General features: G+C 34.8%; 1 protein-coding gene across 4 annotated transcripts in view; it reads left to right on the top strand.

The window, feature by feature from the left end:
• The first annotated feature begins 1,205 nt into the window (after positions 1–1,205).
• The window catches only part of LOC135198792 (SH3 domain-containing protein Dlish-like), a 53,423-nt gene continuing 35,849 nt past the window's right edge, over positions 1,206–18,779 (top strand). For 2 of the 4 annotated variants that reach the window (XM_064226741.1, XM_064226743.1), the window contains exons 1-9: positions 1,249–2,164; positions 3,594–3,796; positions 6,806–6,940; positions 7,308–7,407; positions 8,085–8,215; positions 8,506–8,695; positions 9,290–9,483; positions 9,629–9,829; positions 12,749–12,911. In XM_064226741.1, coding sequence (XP_064082811.1) covers positions 2,116–2,164; positions 3,594–3,796; positions 6,806–6,940; positions 7,308–7,407; positions 8,085–8,215; positions 8,506–8,695; positions 9,290–9,483; positions 9,629–9,793 — 1,167 coding nt within the window. In that variant the 5' untranslated portion in view covers positions 1,249–2,115 and the 3' untranslated portion in view covers positions 9,794–9,829; positions 12,749–12,911. Of the gene's footprint in view, positions 2,165–3,593; positions 3,797–6,805; positions 6,941–7,307; positions 7,408–8,084; positions 8,216–8,505; positions 8,696–9,289; positions 9,484–9,628; positions 9,830–12,748; positions 12,912–14,572; positions 17,931–18,779 lie in introns of those variants that run through there. The other 2 variants (XM_064226742.1, XM_064226744.1) reach the window with 2 other exon arrangements.

Raw genomic sequence — 18,779 nt, 5'->3', positions numbered from 1 at the left:
AGTTGTTTGTTGAAGAGAGTTAAAAGCCAATTTCAATAGGAGTTAGGAATAAGGGTAAACGGAATCCTGTAATTTGAAGGAAATAATGTCAGAATTGATGGTAAAGAATGGTAATGGAAATGACCGATTTTGTTAAATATTTAGAAATCAGTGTGGTACAACTACATAACAGCAAATTCAAATTCTTTATTTCAGCTGTAGAGCCATATACAAAATATTACGATAAAATTAATAGTTATATACAAACATATTAGGAATAAAACAAAAGGTCTAAACACAGAAAATGTGTTTAACCACTCTTTAAAAAATAATTATTCTTTAAAACTATCACTGTTAAAAATCGCACAAATTAAGTGGTTTTTTTAACTCTTTGAAAGAAGCTTACAATACATTTTCTCACTAATTCATCAAATGTTGGTATTCCTAAAGAAACAAAGTGTCCACTTACTCTCGAAAACCTTTCTATTCCCATCAGGTACCTAAAAGAGTCATTATAACATACCTTAAGTTTTCGTAGGGTTTCCTAATGAGACAGGTGAGTCATAGAACTTACAGACCAAGAAAGTTAGCAAGATTCAAAGGTTCTGAAGAGACTGGTGTCTGGTATGGACATACGGTACTGGTGAGATAGTGGTACTGGTGAGCAGTGTGGAACCAACGTTCTGCTCATTATTCTTTTGAAATATAGGAAACGGCCAAAAATTGAGGGAATTTTCGGCAAAGGGGTTCATTCTATATGTGCTACCGTGACACTAGCACGTTCGCCTTACTGCTACTTTATGAGTTAGTGAAGAAGCAATGCTGGGTCTGATCAGTATTTGGATAGATAACCACCAAGAAACACTAAATGTTGACACTTAGGCCCTTGGAAAACCATGGGATAGAGTACGTATGTGCTTAGCAGCCTTAACCCCTCACAGTTACTTAATGAAAACCTCGGGTTAACCTCTCTTAAAGGATGATCGTGTTAGATGAAAAATGTAAATCCTTCATGCTGAAGGCAATATTTTGCGTATGTGGTACCACTGGTCATCTTAAACAACGAAGTTAGTAATGTTGTCAGCAGTCACTACGTAGATGAGTGACACCTTAGCTTCTTGAAGAACATCCGTGGGGCCAGCAACCTCAGCTCACAAGTACTTGCTAAAACCACAAGGATAACACCTGGGGACGCTCTAAGAAGAAGAATACGTATTTTAACTGAACATCCGGCATTGTCTGGCAATTATTGTGCAGTTCAGCTATTTCCTTCTAAGCTAGAATGCAGAGGAACAGTAGACCGGAGTCTAGGGATGCTGAGTTCTTTGAGTGACTGAGTCGGTACTCATACAACCCAAAAATGATTTCCCTTCTAATTGCAAACGTAAAAAGTCTTGGTTTTTACATCATAATATGCATATTTTCATATAAAGCATATAAACACCTGCGGAAGCCCATTGTCATGATGAAAGGTGATGCACTGATTGATGTGAGGCATGTGTTTGTTTGGTCAAAATCATTGCACTCAGCGTATTTGTGTCACGATGGTTGTCAGTTATTTAGTCCTTGTTTCTTAATGTTTCGTTTTCAGTTAGTCTGACCCCTCTATAGTGAATTTTACATTCATTTTCTTGCTCCTTTGAAATATGAGCCGCATGACCTAAATACTAGATAAAATTATTTTTCTGGAAACGTATTATCCTATCAGTCAATTATTTTACTATTCCATAGTTACGAAGTGATCATCTTTTTACGATAAAGAGGTTAAATAAACGAGCTGCCTTTAAACAGTATTACCAGAAGTCGTTTCTTCAACAAGAGCCTAAAACTAGGCAAATGATACCGACAAAAACTCGAATGTTGTTGTTGAACCAAGACTGGCATCACTGCCACTCACAAACTGTTGGACTCGTTTTGCCTTGATGTGCCAAATCGCTTGTGTTTCTTCGGTTTACGGAAATTTCTTTGATATTAGTGAATTCTGCGAGTTGTAACCTGAATCATAACTTAGTTCGGGAGAACCCAGTTAGATTATGCGCTGTAAAAGATAGCACTGAAGTGACCTGAAACCCCCGTGAAAAACTCGGAATTGAAGGGAGAAACGCGGCATCGACGCTCGTCTTAGAAAACAGCAAGATGGCTTTTCTGTGTCCAGTCAGAATCCGACGAAACAAGAAAAAGAAAGGTAAGGGTCTTGAGCACGCATGCTTTTATGACGCACATTTTACCAATGTAGAATTCAGCCTTACCACGAATTTCTGTTTCACAAGCACTGAACCAGTAAGTCTCAGGCCTAACCTTTAATCGACTTGACTTGAACAGGCTAGGGTGATATCTAGTATTCTTGACATTACGTTATTCCCAGTAGCTATAGGTACTATGTGGTAATATTACGAATCCTCGGGAGTTATTACTTTGTTATCCTTGTGACAGATTATTATATAATTAGACCCACCTTGCTGTCCAAATACTGACGTGACGTGAGTCATGGACGTGTTTTGGATCGGTTCTTAGGGTAAAATGCATTGAGGTTACCTACAGTTTTGCTTGGTTAGCATTGACGTAGGCCTGCATCTAAGAGTCCACTTATACTAGCATATATAGGTATATACTAGGCTATATGTATATATAGATATAGGTATAGGGTATTTTATATAGTATACCTAAATACCAATGTGTAAAATGATTAGGCTAAGCTGTTTCATAGCCTTTACCTAACATCCTGTCATACTTTCCATGACGGTACGGCTGGCTTAATACTAGCTAACACATCTTTATCTAATGATAGAATATGTAGTATGTCAGGAAAATTTCATTTATCCAAATTACTACATTGAAGGAGTAAATCTGTTGGTATTGTTTCCATATAACCTAGCTATATTCTACTTTTGTGACAAACAATAGATCCTAGTGTGGTATTTCTAAGTCCTATTAAGGACATGGCTTCTTCTACTTTGGAAATTTATTTTTCCTAGTTTTAGAGCTTTTGGTTAAGAAGTAGTTGGTAGTTAGGTATCTTGTGGCGGTCAACTGTTATTTACGTCTTAGTGTCGCTACCCAACAGCCGCTATGTCTCTGCTCAGTCATGTACTGTAGATCTGGTTATTTTCAAATGTGCTATTGTAATTCATACTTTGAAGTTGTGCTAGTTACACTGACCGTGGATTTCCCACCTAATTTTACATAGAATCTTGGATGCTCGTGCTTAATACTGTGAAAGATTGTAGCTTTAACTGTGGTAATTGTAATGCCTGAAGAATTTCTGTACATTGTTTTACGATGCATCTTCTGTGTGAAGGTACCATTGCCTCATTACCCTTGTATTGTGCAGATTATTTTATTATGTGACCTATGTGTTGCCTGTTATTTTAAGTTTGAGAAAGGGCATTCTTCTGAAAGTTTTGTGCTTGAATTTGAGAAAGGCATTCGTCTGAAAGTTTTGTGCTGGAACTGAGCACAATTATTGACATGCTCATTAGATACTTTGTCATGCTTGTAGTGAAATATGATTATCTTGAGGATTAAACATGAAAAGTCCTATTATTATGCTCTCCAGGAAAACAAAGACCTATATGTTCCTTCCTCAGGATAACGAATTACTTTACATTCATTAGGTTCGGGTGGCTATGTCTCTGAAGGAGAAGAAAAAGTTGTTCGGGCCCCAGGTCTTGGTCGCATCACTGGGTCAGCCTCCATAGAAACTTTAGTCAGAGTGGGCCTTGAGAAAGAAGCTGGTCTCTCTCCAGATAGTAAGATGGTGGTGCTTCACGACTTCACCCCTTGTGTAGATGATGAACTTGAAGTTAAGAGAGGAAATGTAAGTACCTACGGTATACGTTAGTAAATTTCCTTATACTCTTCAAACTTTTTTCCATCATTAGTCAGTAATTCTAGGTACTGTATTAACAAGCGTTATTCTACATAGTTTTAGTTTTCCATAAAAGAAAACTGTTGAGATTGCTAGTCTGTCTGTCCACACTTTTTCTATTTATCCCTAGATCTTGAAAACTAATGTGGCTAGAGGAAAGCAAATTGTTACTATGTTGGTCATCCACCCTCCTATCATCAAACATATACCAAATTGCAGCCCTCTAGCCTCATTTTTTTAAAAATTGTTTTTAAGGTTAAAGTTAGCCATGAGTTTGCTTCTGGCACTGGTACAGGTGCCAACAACACTGGCCCACCACTGGGCAGTGGTTGAAAGTTTCATGGGCCACAGCTGAGAGTTTCAGACAGCATTATGTGCTGTACAGAAAACTTGGTTGCACCAAAGGAACTTTGGGGCATGTTTTACTTGTTTATCATTGTCATTAGCATATTGCGTTTGTCATTGTCATCACCAATTTGCGTTACAGGTACAGGTGTATGAAATTAGAGATTATTTGTGATGGCATTATGTTGTACCTTAGATTATTTTAAAAAATTTTAACGCTAACCCATTCATTTAGTAAATCTTTGTATGTTCTGTCTGTTACAGAGTGAGGGTTGTTATAGTTCGACAGATCTAAACTGAGAGATTGTTTTCGTCTTTGGGTAAAAACCCTGCTGCCACATTTACTAGTATCCGGTTTTGAATACCTTACTTTATAACACATGAATCAATATATCGGTAGTTTAAAGTTTTTAGAATGTTTTGTTGAACTTAAGCGTTCACATATGGTGATTTTAATTTTAAATGTAAATAAAATGAGAAATCGCATTTATAAACATGACAACTGTTTCGAAAGACGCTGCCACTTTTCCTGTTACCTTTGACAGGCGATATGCAGGTGGGCCAAGCCTATTAAACCATGAAGTTTAAAGGAATTCTCTCTTAAGCTACCCTTTGGATAAGCCCCACCGCCCAGTCTAGCTGAGAACTCTAGCGCCAAAAAGAATAACTTCTTGCTTTAGGTTACCGAGAACAATAGTCAGTAGGGAAATTAATTCATTCCTACAGAAAGCACGCTGTGAAACGGGCAAATGCAGTTAAGCATTCCGAAAACTTGCAAACAGGCGATGCTACAAAGGATAGCTGTTAATAAACAAAGATCATCTGACGACGAAGATTCTTCGTAATCTACATTTTGTATAAAATCATATTATTGCAACCTGTGATAATTATTGTAAACACATTTTTTCTCTCCCAATGATGAGTTTATGTACAACAACCCTATAAAAAGTAAAAATTGTTACACGCATTAGATTTATGAGTTATATCACGGTCCAGACCGTGAGTGAAAAAGGAAATTAAATATAAGTAAATCATAACTTGATGAATGAAAATGAGGGGGAAACTTAAAATGAAGAGCAATGAAATGCAAAATATTACAAACTTGTTTAGGAAATAGATAGTATGGCAGACGGAAAATTCAAATCATAAAAAAGAATAAATAGAAGTAATCTACTGGCAAGATTATAAGAAAATATCATAAGACATACATACTGAATGGCAATTACCGGTTTTATTACTTTTAATGAAAAAGATCAGCATATAAAATATTTAATATAATATGCAAAATTTAAGGGTATAAGTCATAACAAATATAACAATAAATAGTCTCAAAAGTAATAACCAAATAGAATAGGGATCGAGTGTCCGGATTAGGATTTATACGGTCAGTTTCATTAGGTACTGTCCCAAATATTGCCCCGTTGGGAGATGGCTGAGGACTTAAGAAGGGGACGATTTAAAGGTTAAGAGAGAACTGGCAACAGAGTTTTTCTCAAAGAAGTAAACAATCTATCAGTTCAGATCTGTCGGACTATAGTAGCATTGTTTTTCTTTGTTCCTTGTGTGTGGATTTATATACCATTTGTGCTGAGACAGTCATTCTGGTGATAGTGTATTTTGAAGCAGAATGGTTTGAATTTGTATTGATATACTAAAAATTGTTAGCTGTTACTTGTAAATTGTCTGGGTTAACACAACAGAGCCATCATGAGTGACTCTGGTGTTGGGTTCCGGATAACTCATGAATGAGTCATAAACGATTCAAAGGATTAGCAGCCATTTGGGGCATCCCCTGCCAGGAGGACATAGCCCAAAAATATGATTTTTGAGTATATGGTGTTTGAAGATATGTAATTGTACAAAAATGTGTCCCCTGCCAGAAGGGTGTAACCCAGAAATAAGAGTTTTGAGTAAATGCACGGATTGGTTGCTCACAAAGAGGATATTATGTTACGTACAAGAGAGTGTCTTAATGGCCAACTTGAGTACACAAGAAGAGTTAGTAATGAGAAGAATAAAGAAAATTCTATACAAAATAAATGCAGCTGAAGTAGCTTTAATTTCAATAAAACTTGTATTAATGAAGGTCTTTGCCAGCATATTGTTATTATTATTATAGATTAAGGTTTATAGATTGGGGTATTACTGTATATAGCACTATATGGACACTATATGTAACTACAAAAACGTGAAGTTTTCATAGATTCTTACATACATATGTAATGAATGTTCAATATGATAACCTAATAGGTACTTAATTCTTTGCTTGATGTAGTTGGCTACCTTGTTGTCCAGCTTCTGTAACTTGGCTTCTAATTTTCACCTCATTTTAGAACAGATCCCATATTCAACCCCTTTACCTCATCGTTGTAAATCTGAGATTGAAAGTTTCTGTGCTACCCATTTTGCCTTCTTTTACAAGTCATTTTAAAAATAGCTCAGTTAATACTGTGCTGTGTGTATCTTTAAAGTACAAAATTGAATTTAGTAGTTGGAAGATGTTATTGAATATTTTTAACTTATTTCATCATCACCCATATTTATTATTCATTGTACTGGTAAATGTGATCCTTCAATCATTGAAAGAACTGTTGTGGCATTTTTCCATTTCAGGTTGTAAATGTATTGTACCAAGAGAATGACTGGGTATATGTCATTGCAGAGCACGGTCAGCAAGAAGGCTTCATCCCACATTCTTACTGTGCACCTTTTGGTTCACAGTTAGGGGAGCTTACCATTAATCATAAAGTGAGTACTGTACTACAGTGTCTGTTTGCTTTGAACCAGTAAAGACTTTTATTATATTTTCCTGTTAACTCAGAACTATAGTGCATTTGTTATCTATTAAACATTGTGCATTTGGTTTCCATCACAATAAATAGTACATGATATTAAATCATAGCTTTTAAACTGACGATGATCATATGCAGATTGTAGCTCAGTAGTAGTGGTGTATACTTGTTACATTGTACACATAAGTTTCCTTTTGATGGAATAAAGGCTCTTCTTTCTCTGAAACATTCAGCATCACAGCTTCAGTGGGGGCTTTCATTGAGCTAGATTAGAATATGTATAAGTATAAAACAAAATACTTTACAGTTCCACTGATTTTCAGAAAAAAATGCCTCGAGACCACAATTCTACAGATGGTGGAGGTGGAGGACTCGACACAGATCACAACACAACTATAGGCACTATCAACTCAGGTGGAACAGGTGAATGGATGAACTACTTTGTTTGTTTCTTTTAAGATATGCCATGGATGTATTGCCTGGTGCATTTTTCCTTTGATGAAAAACTGGAATACAGTATAAGTAGGGGTAGGGGCCCAGGAATATATTTTAACATTTTTAGTAAGCTTTAAGGGTTAAACCTAATGATTAATGTGTTGAAATTCATCTTCATATTTATTTAGTCTTGTGTGAAAGACCAAAAGAGCCCAGGGTTTTTTATTATGTAGGTATTTTCAAGACATGGTAGAATAGATGTACTAAAATTTCTTGTTAAAGTTACATTTGCCTGTAATCATATATGTACATTCCATTTATTATATATTTAAAGATAAAAATTCTTTGTTAGAATCTGCAGTCATAGAAGTGTAGGTCAGTAAGTTAACCGTGGTCTGTTTTTTAAAAATGTTACAATTAGATTATTTTCAAGATGTTGGGAAGAGACTCATTCAGAGGTAGGAAGGAATATTAATGAGTATTGTTGCTTGAATGTTAATATAATATTTTTCACTTAATGTATGTTTTTAACTGATTTTGTTTACTTGCTGTTTTATAGTTGATGTTCAATGAATGATAGTTTTGTACTATTTCTTGTGTGCTTTAAATGAAATATCTGAAAAATGTGTACAGGTATTTTACTATTTCCTTTGTGATTTGTATAGATAATCCAGGATTAGTTGGTTCAGATAACGAAAGTTACGGCGGAAAGCTTATTAGTGTACCACCTAATCGAACTCCTGATTCTTCAGTTCAAAGTGGCTCTGCAACTCCTGACATTCATCCATTTTTCAAAGTGAGTAAAATTGTGTCTCTCTCTCTCTCTCTCTCTCTCTCTCTCTCTCTCTCTCTCTCTCTCTCTCTCTCTCTCTCTCTCTCTCTCTCTCTCTCTCTCTCTCTCTCTCTCTCTCTCTCTCTCTCTCTCTCTCTCTCTCATGATGTTTGCTTTGAATTGTGAATCTTTCTTTTTATCTTTCATAATGTTTGCCTTACCTTTTGCATATAGTTACATAAATGTTTTTAGAAAACATATAGCATTTATAAATGCTTTCTTTTTTATTTTTGTACTTCTATTTTTCAATCAAGGACCCGGCAGGAAGGTATATTGTTTTGTATACTTTCATTGCGAGAGATGAAAATGATGTCAGCGTAGAAAGAGGAGAGTTTGTTACAGTTCTTAATAGGGAGGATCCAGATTGGTACTGGATTTTAAGATCAGATGGCCAAGAAGGATTTGTCCCATCTGGCTTTGTTTATCCTGCTGATGTGATACAAGGTAAGGGGATTACAGCATTGCTGTGTGTTTGTAAGGGGATTACAGCATTGCTGTGTGTTTGTAAGGGGAAGTAATTGATAATGGACTAACACGGAGTGTATTTAATGTGCCCATTATTGTTATGTTCCTTCAGGTGAAATTTACATAATAAACAGTCAGCACATTTTAGTAGAATTTTGTGAGAGAAGGGATAATTTATTGCATTGTAGATATATGAATTGCCAGGTTAAGTTAGCCGCATAAAATAATGCACTTTTTACAACAAATTCAAAGATTCTATTACTTGTTGTGTAGGTGTAGATGGACTCCCTTCCATTCTGGACAAATGATATAGGTTTGAAGTTGTAACTGACATTGTTCAAAGCAGATATTTTTTTTTTGCTCATGTCCAAGAACAGTGCATGTAGCATATAGCACTTGTCTAGAGGGGGATCATGTACAGTTTTTAAGATCATTTATTTTGTACTAAAAATGTGTGTTGCTTGTATGTAAAGAAATTTTTACATGGCTGTTACTGAAAATGACATAGGTTAAAAAAAATTGTACTTTGATCATTGTATCACAGTAAGCACTTTATTTTTACAAATCTTTCAGATCACTTAGAGCAGGGTGGTGCTACTACTGGGGCAGGAGGTGTTGGAGTCATGGGAGGATCATTACATGGCAATTTGGGTAGTATGGCTGCTCATCAGCTAGGATACGGTGCCTCTCAGCATCATGGCAACCCTGGGAATAGTGATGATTTGCGATTCCATGGCTCAGAATTAGTCATGCTTTATGACTACAAGGTACTTCTTTACAATAACAATTGAACTATGAAGGTTTGAAACAGTGTGATTGTTACATTGCTTTGACTATATAGGTCTTGTATATACTATACTGTTATAGTTTTAGTAGCGAATAATGAATCTTTATTAAACTTTTTATCACCAGGCCCAGGCTCCTGATGACTTGTCAGTTCGTCGAGGGGATTGGATTTATGCAGACCTCAATAACCAGACTGTTGATGGTTGGTTATGGGCATATGCTCCCAAAACTCGTAAATATGGCTTCATACCGAAAGCTTATGCCCGACCTCCTGCCATGACCTCTCTATAGAAGAATATTGTACAAAGTCATTTTATAGCAATGAATGTAAGTGCAACAAGAATAATAATAGTTTATCTGTTTATGTAAATAGCTTTAGAAATATTTTTGTATCGGCAGCATAAGAGGCAATGCCAATTTAGATAGAAAATAATTTTTTGTCCTGGCAGGAACCTTGCTGTTTATCTGATATCTCTTTATTCTGCTTAGTAAGGAGTGTGTAATGATGTCTCAGAAACAACTAGGAACCTCTTTCCCATAAAGGTGACTATCCCTACTATCATGTCATCTTCAGAATGTCTGAAGATCTTTCTGTATGTCAATGTGGAAGCAATAAGCTTTATATGGATATGCCCAAAGACCTTTAAGTTCTTTATGATGGCTCTCCAATCTTTCAGTAATTTATTTGTGCTGAGAAGCCTTGGAACTAGCAGTAATGTGGTTATCTGTTTACCCCTCTCCAACAAACCAAACTACCCGTCGTGCTCTGTTTGTGTATAGCCCTCTTCATGTGTCTTCCACCCAAGACCTTCTTCTTCAGTAGTGCTGCATGTCTCGGAAGTGACTACCACTACGCTGTGGTGTTTTGCATATTCAGGAATCAGTTTGATTTAGCAAATGCTCTATCCCCAATCTCAAGAGATTCTGTTAATGTGGTAAATTTTCTGACGTTTTGCTTTCACTAGGATGACTTGAGGAAAAAGTGCAGTGTTTGACTATCACCTGTTTCATTACTGAGTTTACTCTCAAGTGATATGAGAATTAACCAGTTGTTAAGATATCAACCTAGTTTCATGCTCTTTTCAGTATACCTGAACAAACATGAACTCCATTACCAGCAGATACTGAAGGGGCTATGAAAAAGTCCAAGCAAACGGACAAGAATAGATTGACATTTCCTTTTTACAGGCCTTTGATTTTTCATAGATGTTGTATGACTCAATATCAGGGAGCATACATCCTTCAAGGTTGTTGATACTCAGAAATTACATTCCCAAAACCCTCATGTTAGGCAGAAAACAGGAGGTGAAGTCTATTCACCATCCTTAGGTAGTGTCTGTCCCCTCCTTTCTGCTGCACTGCTCCTACTCATTAAACCACCTCCATTGTCCCGTCGACCAAAAATGACATACACCAGGACTGGAATCTGGACAACTTTTCTCTGCACCTACTACATGTTGGATGAGGCTCTGTGTACTCTGATGTTAAAAAACGCATAAAACATATCTGGGCATGTTTCTGATTTTTGCGAGATCCAGAAGAAATCTTGTGGAAGAATGAGAAGACTCCATTATTTGTATAATCCCCAGGAAATCCCACACACAAACAGATTCAAAGCAAAGAAGGGGGAAACTAAACGGACTTGAAAAGGACAGAGGCAAAGCACATCCTCTAACATGGTTATGGGTTAAAGAGGGGTACATGGGTGGCTCCACATGACTCGTGACCAACCACAGATGCCAATAGTCCCTTTCATACATAATTTTGTTAACTTTACCGTTTTCCAGCTGGCATTAAAAGATTTATCCTAATGTTAACACTGTGATTTTGCTAGTTATGAAAAATACAAATTGATTAAAAATTTGTCAATTTTACTGAGACTGTATCTGGGAATGAGTCTGTCTCTTAAACTTGGGTAGGTTTAGGTTAATCAGTGGGCTGCAACCTTCTATTGCCTTGGGTATACAAGAATCTAGTTGTAGTAACCAGTGACACATCTTGAATTCTTTGTAATGAAGTCTTGAATTCTGTATATTATAACCTTCATTAATGTGTTGGTTTTGGTTTTATCCCATGCTGTAAATTTCTTTTGCCTTTTCTTGCAGTCTTTAGGCCTACCAGAGATTATACTGTGAATTTTTATTATTCATATTTAATCCAAAGTACCCATAATTCCATTTTGATGGCTTCCAACATTTGCAGGCTGTGCAGTGGCAATGACATAGAGAAGATTAGAAATTTTTTTTTCATTAAAATTTAACTGCCAAAAAGATAGAAAATATTCATATGTATTTTTTATAGGGCTCTAAAATATGAAAATAATTTATATGTAGTATTTGCCTTGTATTGGAGCTCTAGAGTATGAAGTAATAGGGATTTTTATGCATAGGTGTGATTACTGTCTTTGGTTCAGTTCCTAATGCTATCCATATATTGTACTAGGATACCATTCAAGTAAACTTCGTGTTAGAGATTAATATTTATACCTTTCTGGTTATTGACTGTCACAGTCATATTACGTATTTCCTTTTATCGACTTTCAAAGGCCCCAGCAGTTGTTATAACCTTAGCAAGACGTATGTAGTATTACAGTAATTGTGATATTTGATAGTAGTACAGTGTTCCCCCCCATATTTGGGGGGATGGGTACTAAACCCCCCACAATAGCTAAAACCCACGAATAGTTGAAACCCCTCTAAAAATGCAAAAAAAGTGCCTATTGTGTTTAGTTAAAACTAAAAAAAAAAGCCACTAAAAGTGTTCATACCTGGTTTTTTAATAGTTTTATCACAAAAAGTGCATTTTATGATAAAATGTATAAAAAAAGCCAGGAATTTGTGGATATTTCTCATAGAAAAATATAGCAAATTTTCCGCGAATAATGGGGGCATATGTTCCAGAGAGAAATCCATGAACCCGGAGTCCACAAATATGGGGGTTTCCACTGTATACCTACCACAGCCATGGAAGAGCTTCTTGATTTGATAATTTAATAAGGACGTCCAGCACGAATTAATGACCATGGATATATACGTATACCCATTTGTTTAGATTGAATATGTACCCCATGACACTGATATCGGGAAGTCGTACTGGTAATTTTTAATTGACGATTAACTAAGTTATACAAAAGGTGTAGCAGGTTTGATTGTTGATTATGAAAAATATGTAGTTTTGTTAGATTTTGTTTGTATGTATCTTGATGATTGTATATCTATATTCACTTTGAGTTTTTTCTGCTTTCAGGTAGGTTAGATTGCATATAATCAGTGTGAGATATGTGGATGTTAGTGGAACGTATTTTCAAGAAATGATGCTCACAAGGTGAACACATGGATAACATATCGCCATCCTAAAATGTATAATACATACTTTGGTCTTGCATTTTACAGGACAGTGATATTTGAAGGTACAGTAACTAGATTTGGTATGGAGACTGCTCCATTAAATCGTAGTATTTATAGAAATACTTTATTTTAGTACTGTACTTGTATATCTTAGTACTGTACTTGTATATCTTGTGCTCTGCTGTGCTAAGGGCTCAAATAACTCTAGGTTTTTAACAGTGTCAAAATTTACCAGAAACACTTGAGTATCTCATGATGTCTAACTTAGTGATATCTTTCGTAGCTATACTCTATAAGTGATTGTTGTTTTTTTTTATTTGTAGGTTATTGAATTTTGTAGATTTTATTTTTGTAGTGTTTGTGGCTCTTCAGTTAAATAAGTGACTATTAATTTATTAGCAGAATTCCCACCAAGTGCCAAATATTCACTATGCATCAAGTGGTTGATTGTGCTGGAGTATGTGTACGTATATTGCTTACATGGTTGTATGTAGTTGTTACTGTAACCCATTAATGTTATTACATACAGTACATATTGTTATCACTGAACATTGTAAAGTATTCTGGTACCACTTTGGCTGTATTGTGACACAGACGACAGTACTATTTTGTGCAGAATAACCGTCTATGTTTGTAAGTACGTAGTTTTAACTCAAGTGAATGAGACCTTTATGTATATATGAAATGTTCCACTATTTTCCAAAACTAAATACCTGTAGTTGTTGTTCAATATTGGTGTTTGCCTTAAATACTTTCTAAAATGGAGTCTGTCCTGGTTCCCTTTATGTCCTTGTAAAGCTTTAGCTCCATTGTTTAAGATTTCTAATATTTCAGGAATGAGCTCGTGTAGTTAGTAATGGGTACGTTGTAACTTATTTCCTTGATGGTATTGGATGACTTATCATTTGTTATTGAGTAACATTTAGTAAAACCTCTTACTACAATGGTTAACAAAGTTCCAAGTTCCAAAACTATTTTACTCTATAGGGAATGCAACAAGTAGATGAAAATGATAAAACAAGACAGTAAACAGTAATAGTACATAATATAGACACAATGTTATGTTGTTTACATCAAACAAAAGTGTAGCATACATATAATAAATATTTTTTGGTGAAGCAGAAAGAAACAAGAAATAGATCATGCACTTGTTAAACAATCTAGAAAAGTACAATATACATGAGAAAATAGAAACAGTTGATGAAATTATGATTTACTTTCATTATTTTCTTGACTGCTTTAATTTTCTTGAGAGGCATTGAGCTTTTGTAGATTGTATTTGATATATGCCTTACTTTTCCTTCTTGTTTCATTCAGCTTCACCTACTTTTATTCGCTAAGGTTCCCTGTTATATGGTTGACCATAGAATGTTTGTGTTACTGTTTAGAAAACAGCATATTGTTCTTGAGGATTGGTATGTAAGTAGTAATTTGAGCCACCAGTTACCATCTCATTTTCTTAAAATGAGAGTTTCATGTTCACATATTTAAAAAGTCATTGCATTTTTATTGTTAAAGATTAATTCAATCAGACCAGTTACTTTTAATTAAAACTCTATGGCCGGCCCAAAGAGTCTATTTTTGAATGAAGGGGGAAATTGGAACAAGACAGAATTAAAGAAGTTTTGACAGATATATAGGAAAGAAGTGCATTTGTAGGTGCCTTGGGATGTTGCAAAGAACGTTGACTGCTGTCTTTGTACCCTATGCCTTCTTCCTACAGATTTTCTGTACCATCTGGAAGGAAGAACATGCACAGGTTTTCGTATGGAAGTTTAAAGTTACTGTGTGTATAGCAAGTAGTTGGCATAAATGTCAAGCAACATGCTTCTAATAAAATATCTGTGAAATGAAGAAAATCTGTTAGTGGAAAGTGACTTGAATGAAATCCTGTTAATCTTGGATGTTTCAAAAGTGGCATTTCCAAGATTAAAAGAGACCCCCATTTAGGAACCTCTTGGTGATCAGAAAAAATACATTTTATAAATGTTGCATGTATAAAGACTCAGCTGTGGGAGATATACTTTGTATTGTTGCTTGAGTACATCTTATGAACCATGAAAAGAAGATTATTACTCAATGAAAAATGACAGGTGTTAACTAGACTTTTTATGAAATGCCCTATTGAATTCAAGTAGAGGAATTAATACATTATTGAATCAACCAGCAAGTGGCTTCAGGGCTATAATTTAGGAATTTGAGTGAACTGTCAACCTTTGGTCATAAGTGAAATTAAATGGAAATGTTTTAAAATAGGAAAAATAATAGGTGCATCTTGTGTAATCATACAGTGACAAGTTACATGAAGATGTGGAAATAAATACCTTGGCTGTATCAGGAATACAGCTATAGATTTTGTTTTGATGCAAAGGGCTCGTCTATGGAATTTTTGTATCCGGGTGGAGTACGTAACTCTACATTGTCGTTGACTTCAAAGAACATAAAAGTAATAGCAGTTCATGATTGCAGAAATGTGTCAATTTCTAGCTGCTATGAGTAGAGGACATGTGTTCCTGAGGTATAGCCCATTGTTTGTGCTGTTTGCCTAAAGGAAGTGTAATTAAACAACTGCCTTATATTCTAAATCCTTAAGGGGCTGACCCGAAAAATTGGGTCCTCATGATTGGGGAACGTTAGAGCATGACAAATAGATTTAAGTTGGACAGACATGTGAAGTAACCAAAGGGAATGGATGGAAAGTAGTCAAAAAGTAGTGCAACGGGAATGAATGGATGCTGTGAAGATTCTTTACTATTGATTACATTGAGCCATTCAAGAGCTTATGTGGATGGTATGCACCTACTGGACACAATTATTGAAAGTGATTTCTTAGAGTAGTTTAACTGTATCACTAAGCCAAAATACTGTGCCTTGAGAGCATTGAATAGTTATTAGGAAGAAGAGTTATTAATGAGGTAGGAGGAATTGCCCCTCCCATCTATTTGGATAGAAATCAAAAGTGTAAAAGTGCCATGGAAAAAGATATAAGAATAAAAGTTGAAGGACTTGAAACCAGAAATAATTTTGATAAGACTGGAACCAGATGTAATGCAGAAAAAAGGTCAAAGGTATGTGCTGTCGAGTCATGCTAGTCTGTAACTCATCTGTACTATATTATTTAGACGATTGATATAGTTGTGAAACAGTAAGAATGGGAGCTTGAATATTATTGACCAAGCTAGGAAGATGGAAAAAACCAGTATATATAATTGGGAAAAACCAGTATCAATGGTATTTATATACAGCTTTTTGAATTTTGTTATGGTGAAACTTATGATTTGAGAATTATGTCGTCATGAATTTTATGAATCAACAGTTCTACTATGACATGAAAAGTGAGTTATTAACAAGGCATTAGTAGCACTGTGACATATCTTGTTCCATTTTTGTGTTTTTCATAGATTGAAGGCTTCTTATGTTTTAATTCCATGTTTTGTAAGTTGCAGTAAGATAGCTTCATTGAATAGAGAAAGGCTCTTAATACAATTTTAAACTTCTTCATAGTAATTGTTGGAATCTCCTTTTCAGGATAGTGAATTTTATTCATTAATTCATTCTATAAGTAATAAATTCTGTTGGTTTTGCATTCTTCAGGTGTTTGTAGTCTCTAGCACTGAAAGAATTAGCAGTTAGCTGTTATGTACCCAGCCATCCATTTTACCTGTCTAAAGATTTATTCTTTTTAAGTGAAGGATAGTTATTAATACAGTATTACTGTATTATTAATAATTGAGTTAAATCAGATCACTGAGAATGCTAGTGTAAATGTGGTTAAGTTAGTGTGTGTAAGACCTGTTAATGCAGTTGTTTTTTTTTTTTTTTCATTTAAAAGGGTGCTACCTTTAGTGGTGTGAATCTTGGCACTCTTATCACTAATTTTATGGGGTTACGTATTTCCTAATTTATGTATGATAAAGGAAATGTTACGTTATTTGTTTGCCTGGTAGTCGTCATATTTTGCCCAGGAAACAATAATTTACAGTCAAATACTGTGAAATTAGAATGATAGTGAACTTACCATTGATTGACATTAACTAGAATTCAGTACTACTGTACTTCAAAGTTTATTTTATTTATTTTAGTTTTAGCACAGATGTAAATTAGATAGTCATATTGTTCGTTTCAGTGTCCAGCTAGAAGTTGTGCATTATGACTTGTTCATTTGTGGATGGATAAAACAGTATAAAACTTATGTAGTTGGATACTGTAGTTTTTGATTTCATACAATGTATTTTTCCATCAAGAAAGATTATGCCCCTTTCTATAGGTTGTGTATCTTTTGTATATAAAGGATGAAAAATAGGAATTATGAAAGTTGTAGGTAAGCAAGGAAATTGATTAAACAGATTCAGGACTGAGGAAGAATAATGACAGAAGAATAAGAGGAAGCAAGAGAATGAAATAGCAATACAAAATTTGAGCAGATTATTAGCACGTAACAAACAATATACAAGAAGATGCTTACACAAGAATTGGCTAAGGAAAATGCTCTGAAAGCATGAGGACTAGGACTTGGGAAAAGGTAGTGACTGAAGGCCTTCATTAACTTCAACCTTAACCTCCCCAAAAAATCAAAACTCATGTCAGCTTCTACACCAGTAGGTGGAGAGAGTATGCAAAAGATGAAAGCAAGGACAATGATGGTTACACGCCTGATTTATGACCCAAGTTTCCTATATACATTGATTTAATTACATATGTTGTGGAAAGTTACCCATATTTGTCTTACACTTTAAGGTTCTGACAAATTCAGTATATTCTGATTTAAAGAACTTTGAAAATAAGTGTCACCAATATGTCATGGATTAAGTTATGACAACTTGAGTGCAGTAATGTGATATATGCTATTGTGATTGACTGCGATTGTTATTTATGAAGAATGTAAATGCTCTAATATTTATTTTAATAAGTAGCTTTGCTCACATTGTTTTTCATCACATTCATCATTGTACAGTAATACTAGTTAATAGTACTGTAGTCAGTTCAGTCATTTGTATTTTATCATTTTCATGAGTTTAAATTTTTTTTATATGTATATACTTCCAATATATGTTGTTTGATAAAATAAAATGTCAAAAGATGTTTAGAATATCTTTAATCCTTATACAGATAATGAATGCAGTATTGAATTTAAATTAGCTGTAAAGGATGCAAGGACTTTGTTTTCTTCATTATACTATGTTGGGGTCCTGCTGATATGAAATGTCTGTTTCATGATAAGTCTTGTGGTGGTTAAAAGTTAATTTGATGGAGATTTGAACAGCAGATGTAACACATGAGATAGATGAGCCTGGTAGAGTTTGCAGTATTTCATAAGAAAAACTATCTTCTCAAGCAAGGAGACTCATGCTTAGAATTTGTGTGGCCAGCCAAGTAGTACAAGGAGACCGTTTCCTAAGCCTAGGAAAGACCTTAAAATTTGCGCAGCCCTGCTGTTGTAATTTTTTTATTTTCAGAAAAAAAATTTAAATGGATTTGGCAGTAGTGTATGATCCTCATCATGACACACATTGTCACACACTATTTGAGATATTCACAGGAAAAGTTGTTAAAAAGCAAAAGGTTAGAGATGAATCATATGCAAACATTACTGCTGAAGCTTTGAATCTGAAGGGGAAAAAAAGGAAGAAGCTTCTTATTTTATTCCCATCCCTCGGATTTAAGGCCTCTTCTGAAAGGGATAATTAACAAAAATTTTACACCATAAAAGACGCCTTAATCTTAAAAAAAAATTTTATTGCCGAGTTTCGTTTATTTCAAGCCGTGATCCAAAGGAATGTGATTTTTTTTTTCAGTGGAAAGTATGACTAGAAATAAAAAAAAAAAAATTTTTCAGTGGAAAGTATGACTAGAAATAAAACACTTTTTCAGTGGAAAGTATGACTAGAAATAATTGGTTTTCAAGTAATAAGTTTGAAAGGAAAATTAGA

The sequence above is a fragment of the Macrobrachium nipponense genome, chromosome 22 (genome assembly GCF_015104395.2).
Source record: "Macrobrachium nipponense isolate FS-2020 chromosome 22, ASM1510439v2, whole genome shotgun sequence".
NCBI classification, from domain to species: Eukaryota; Metazoa; Arthropoda; class Malacostraca; order Decapoda; family Palaemonidae; genus Macrobrachium; species Macrobrachium nipponense.
This window is presented reverse-complemented; position numbering and strand designations above follow the sequence as displayed.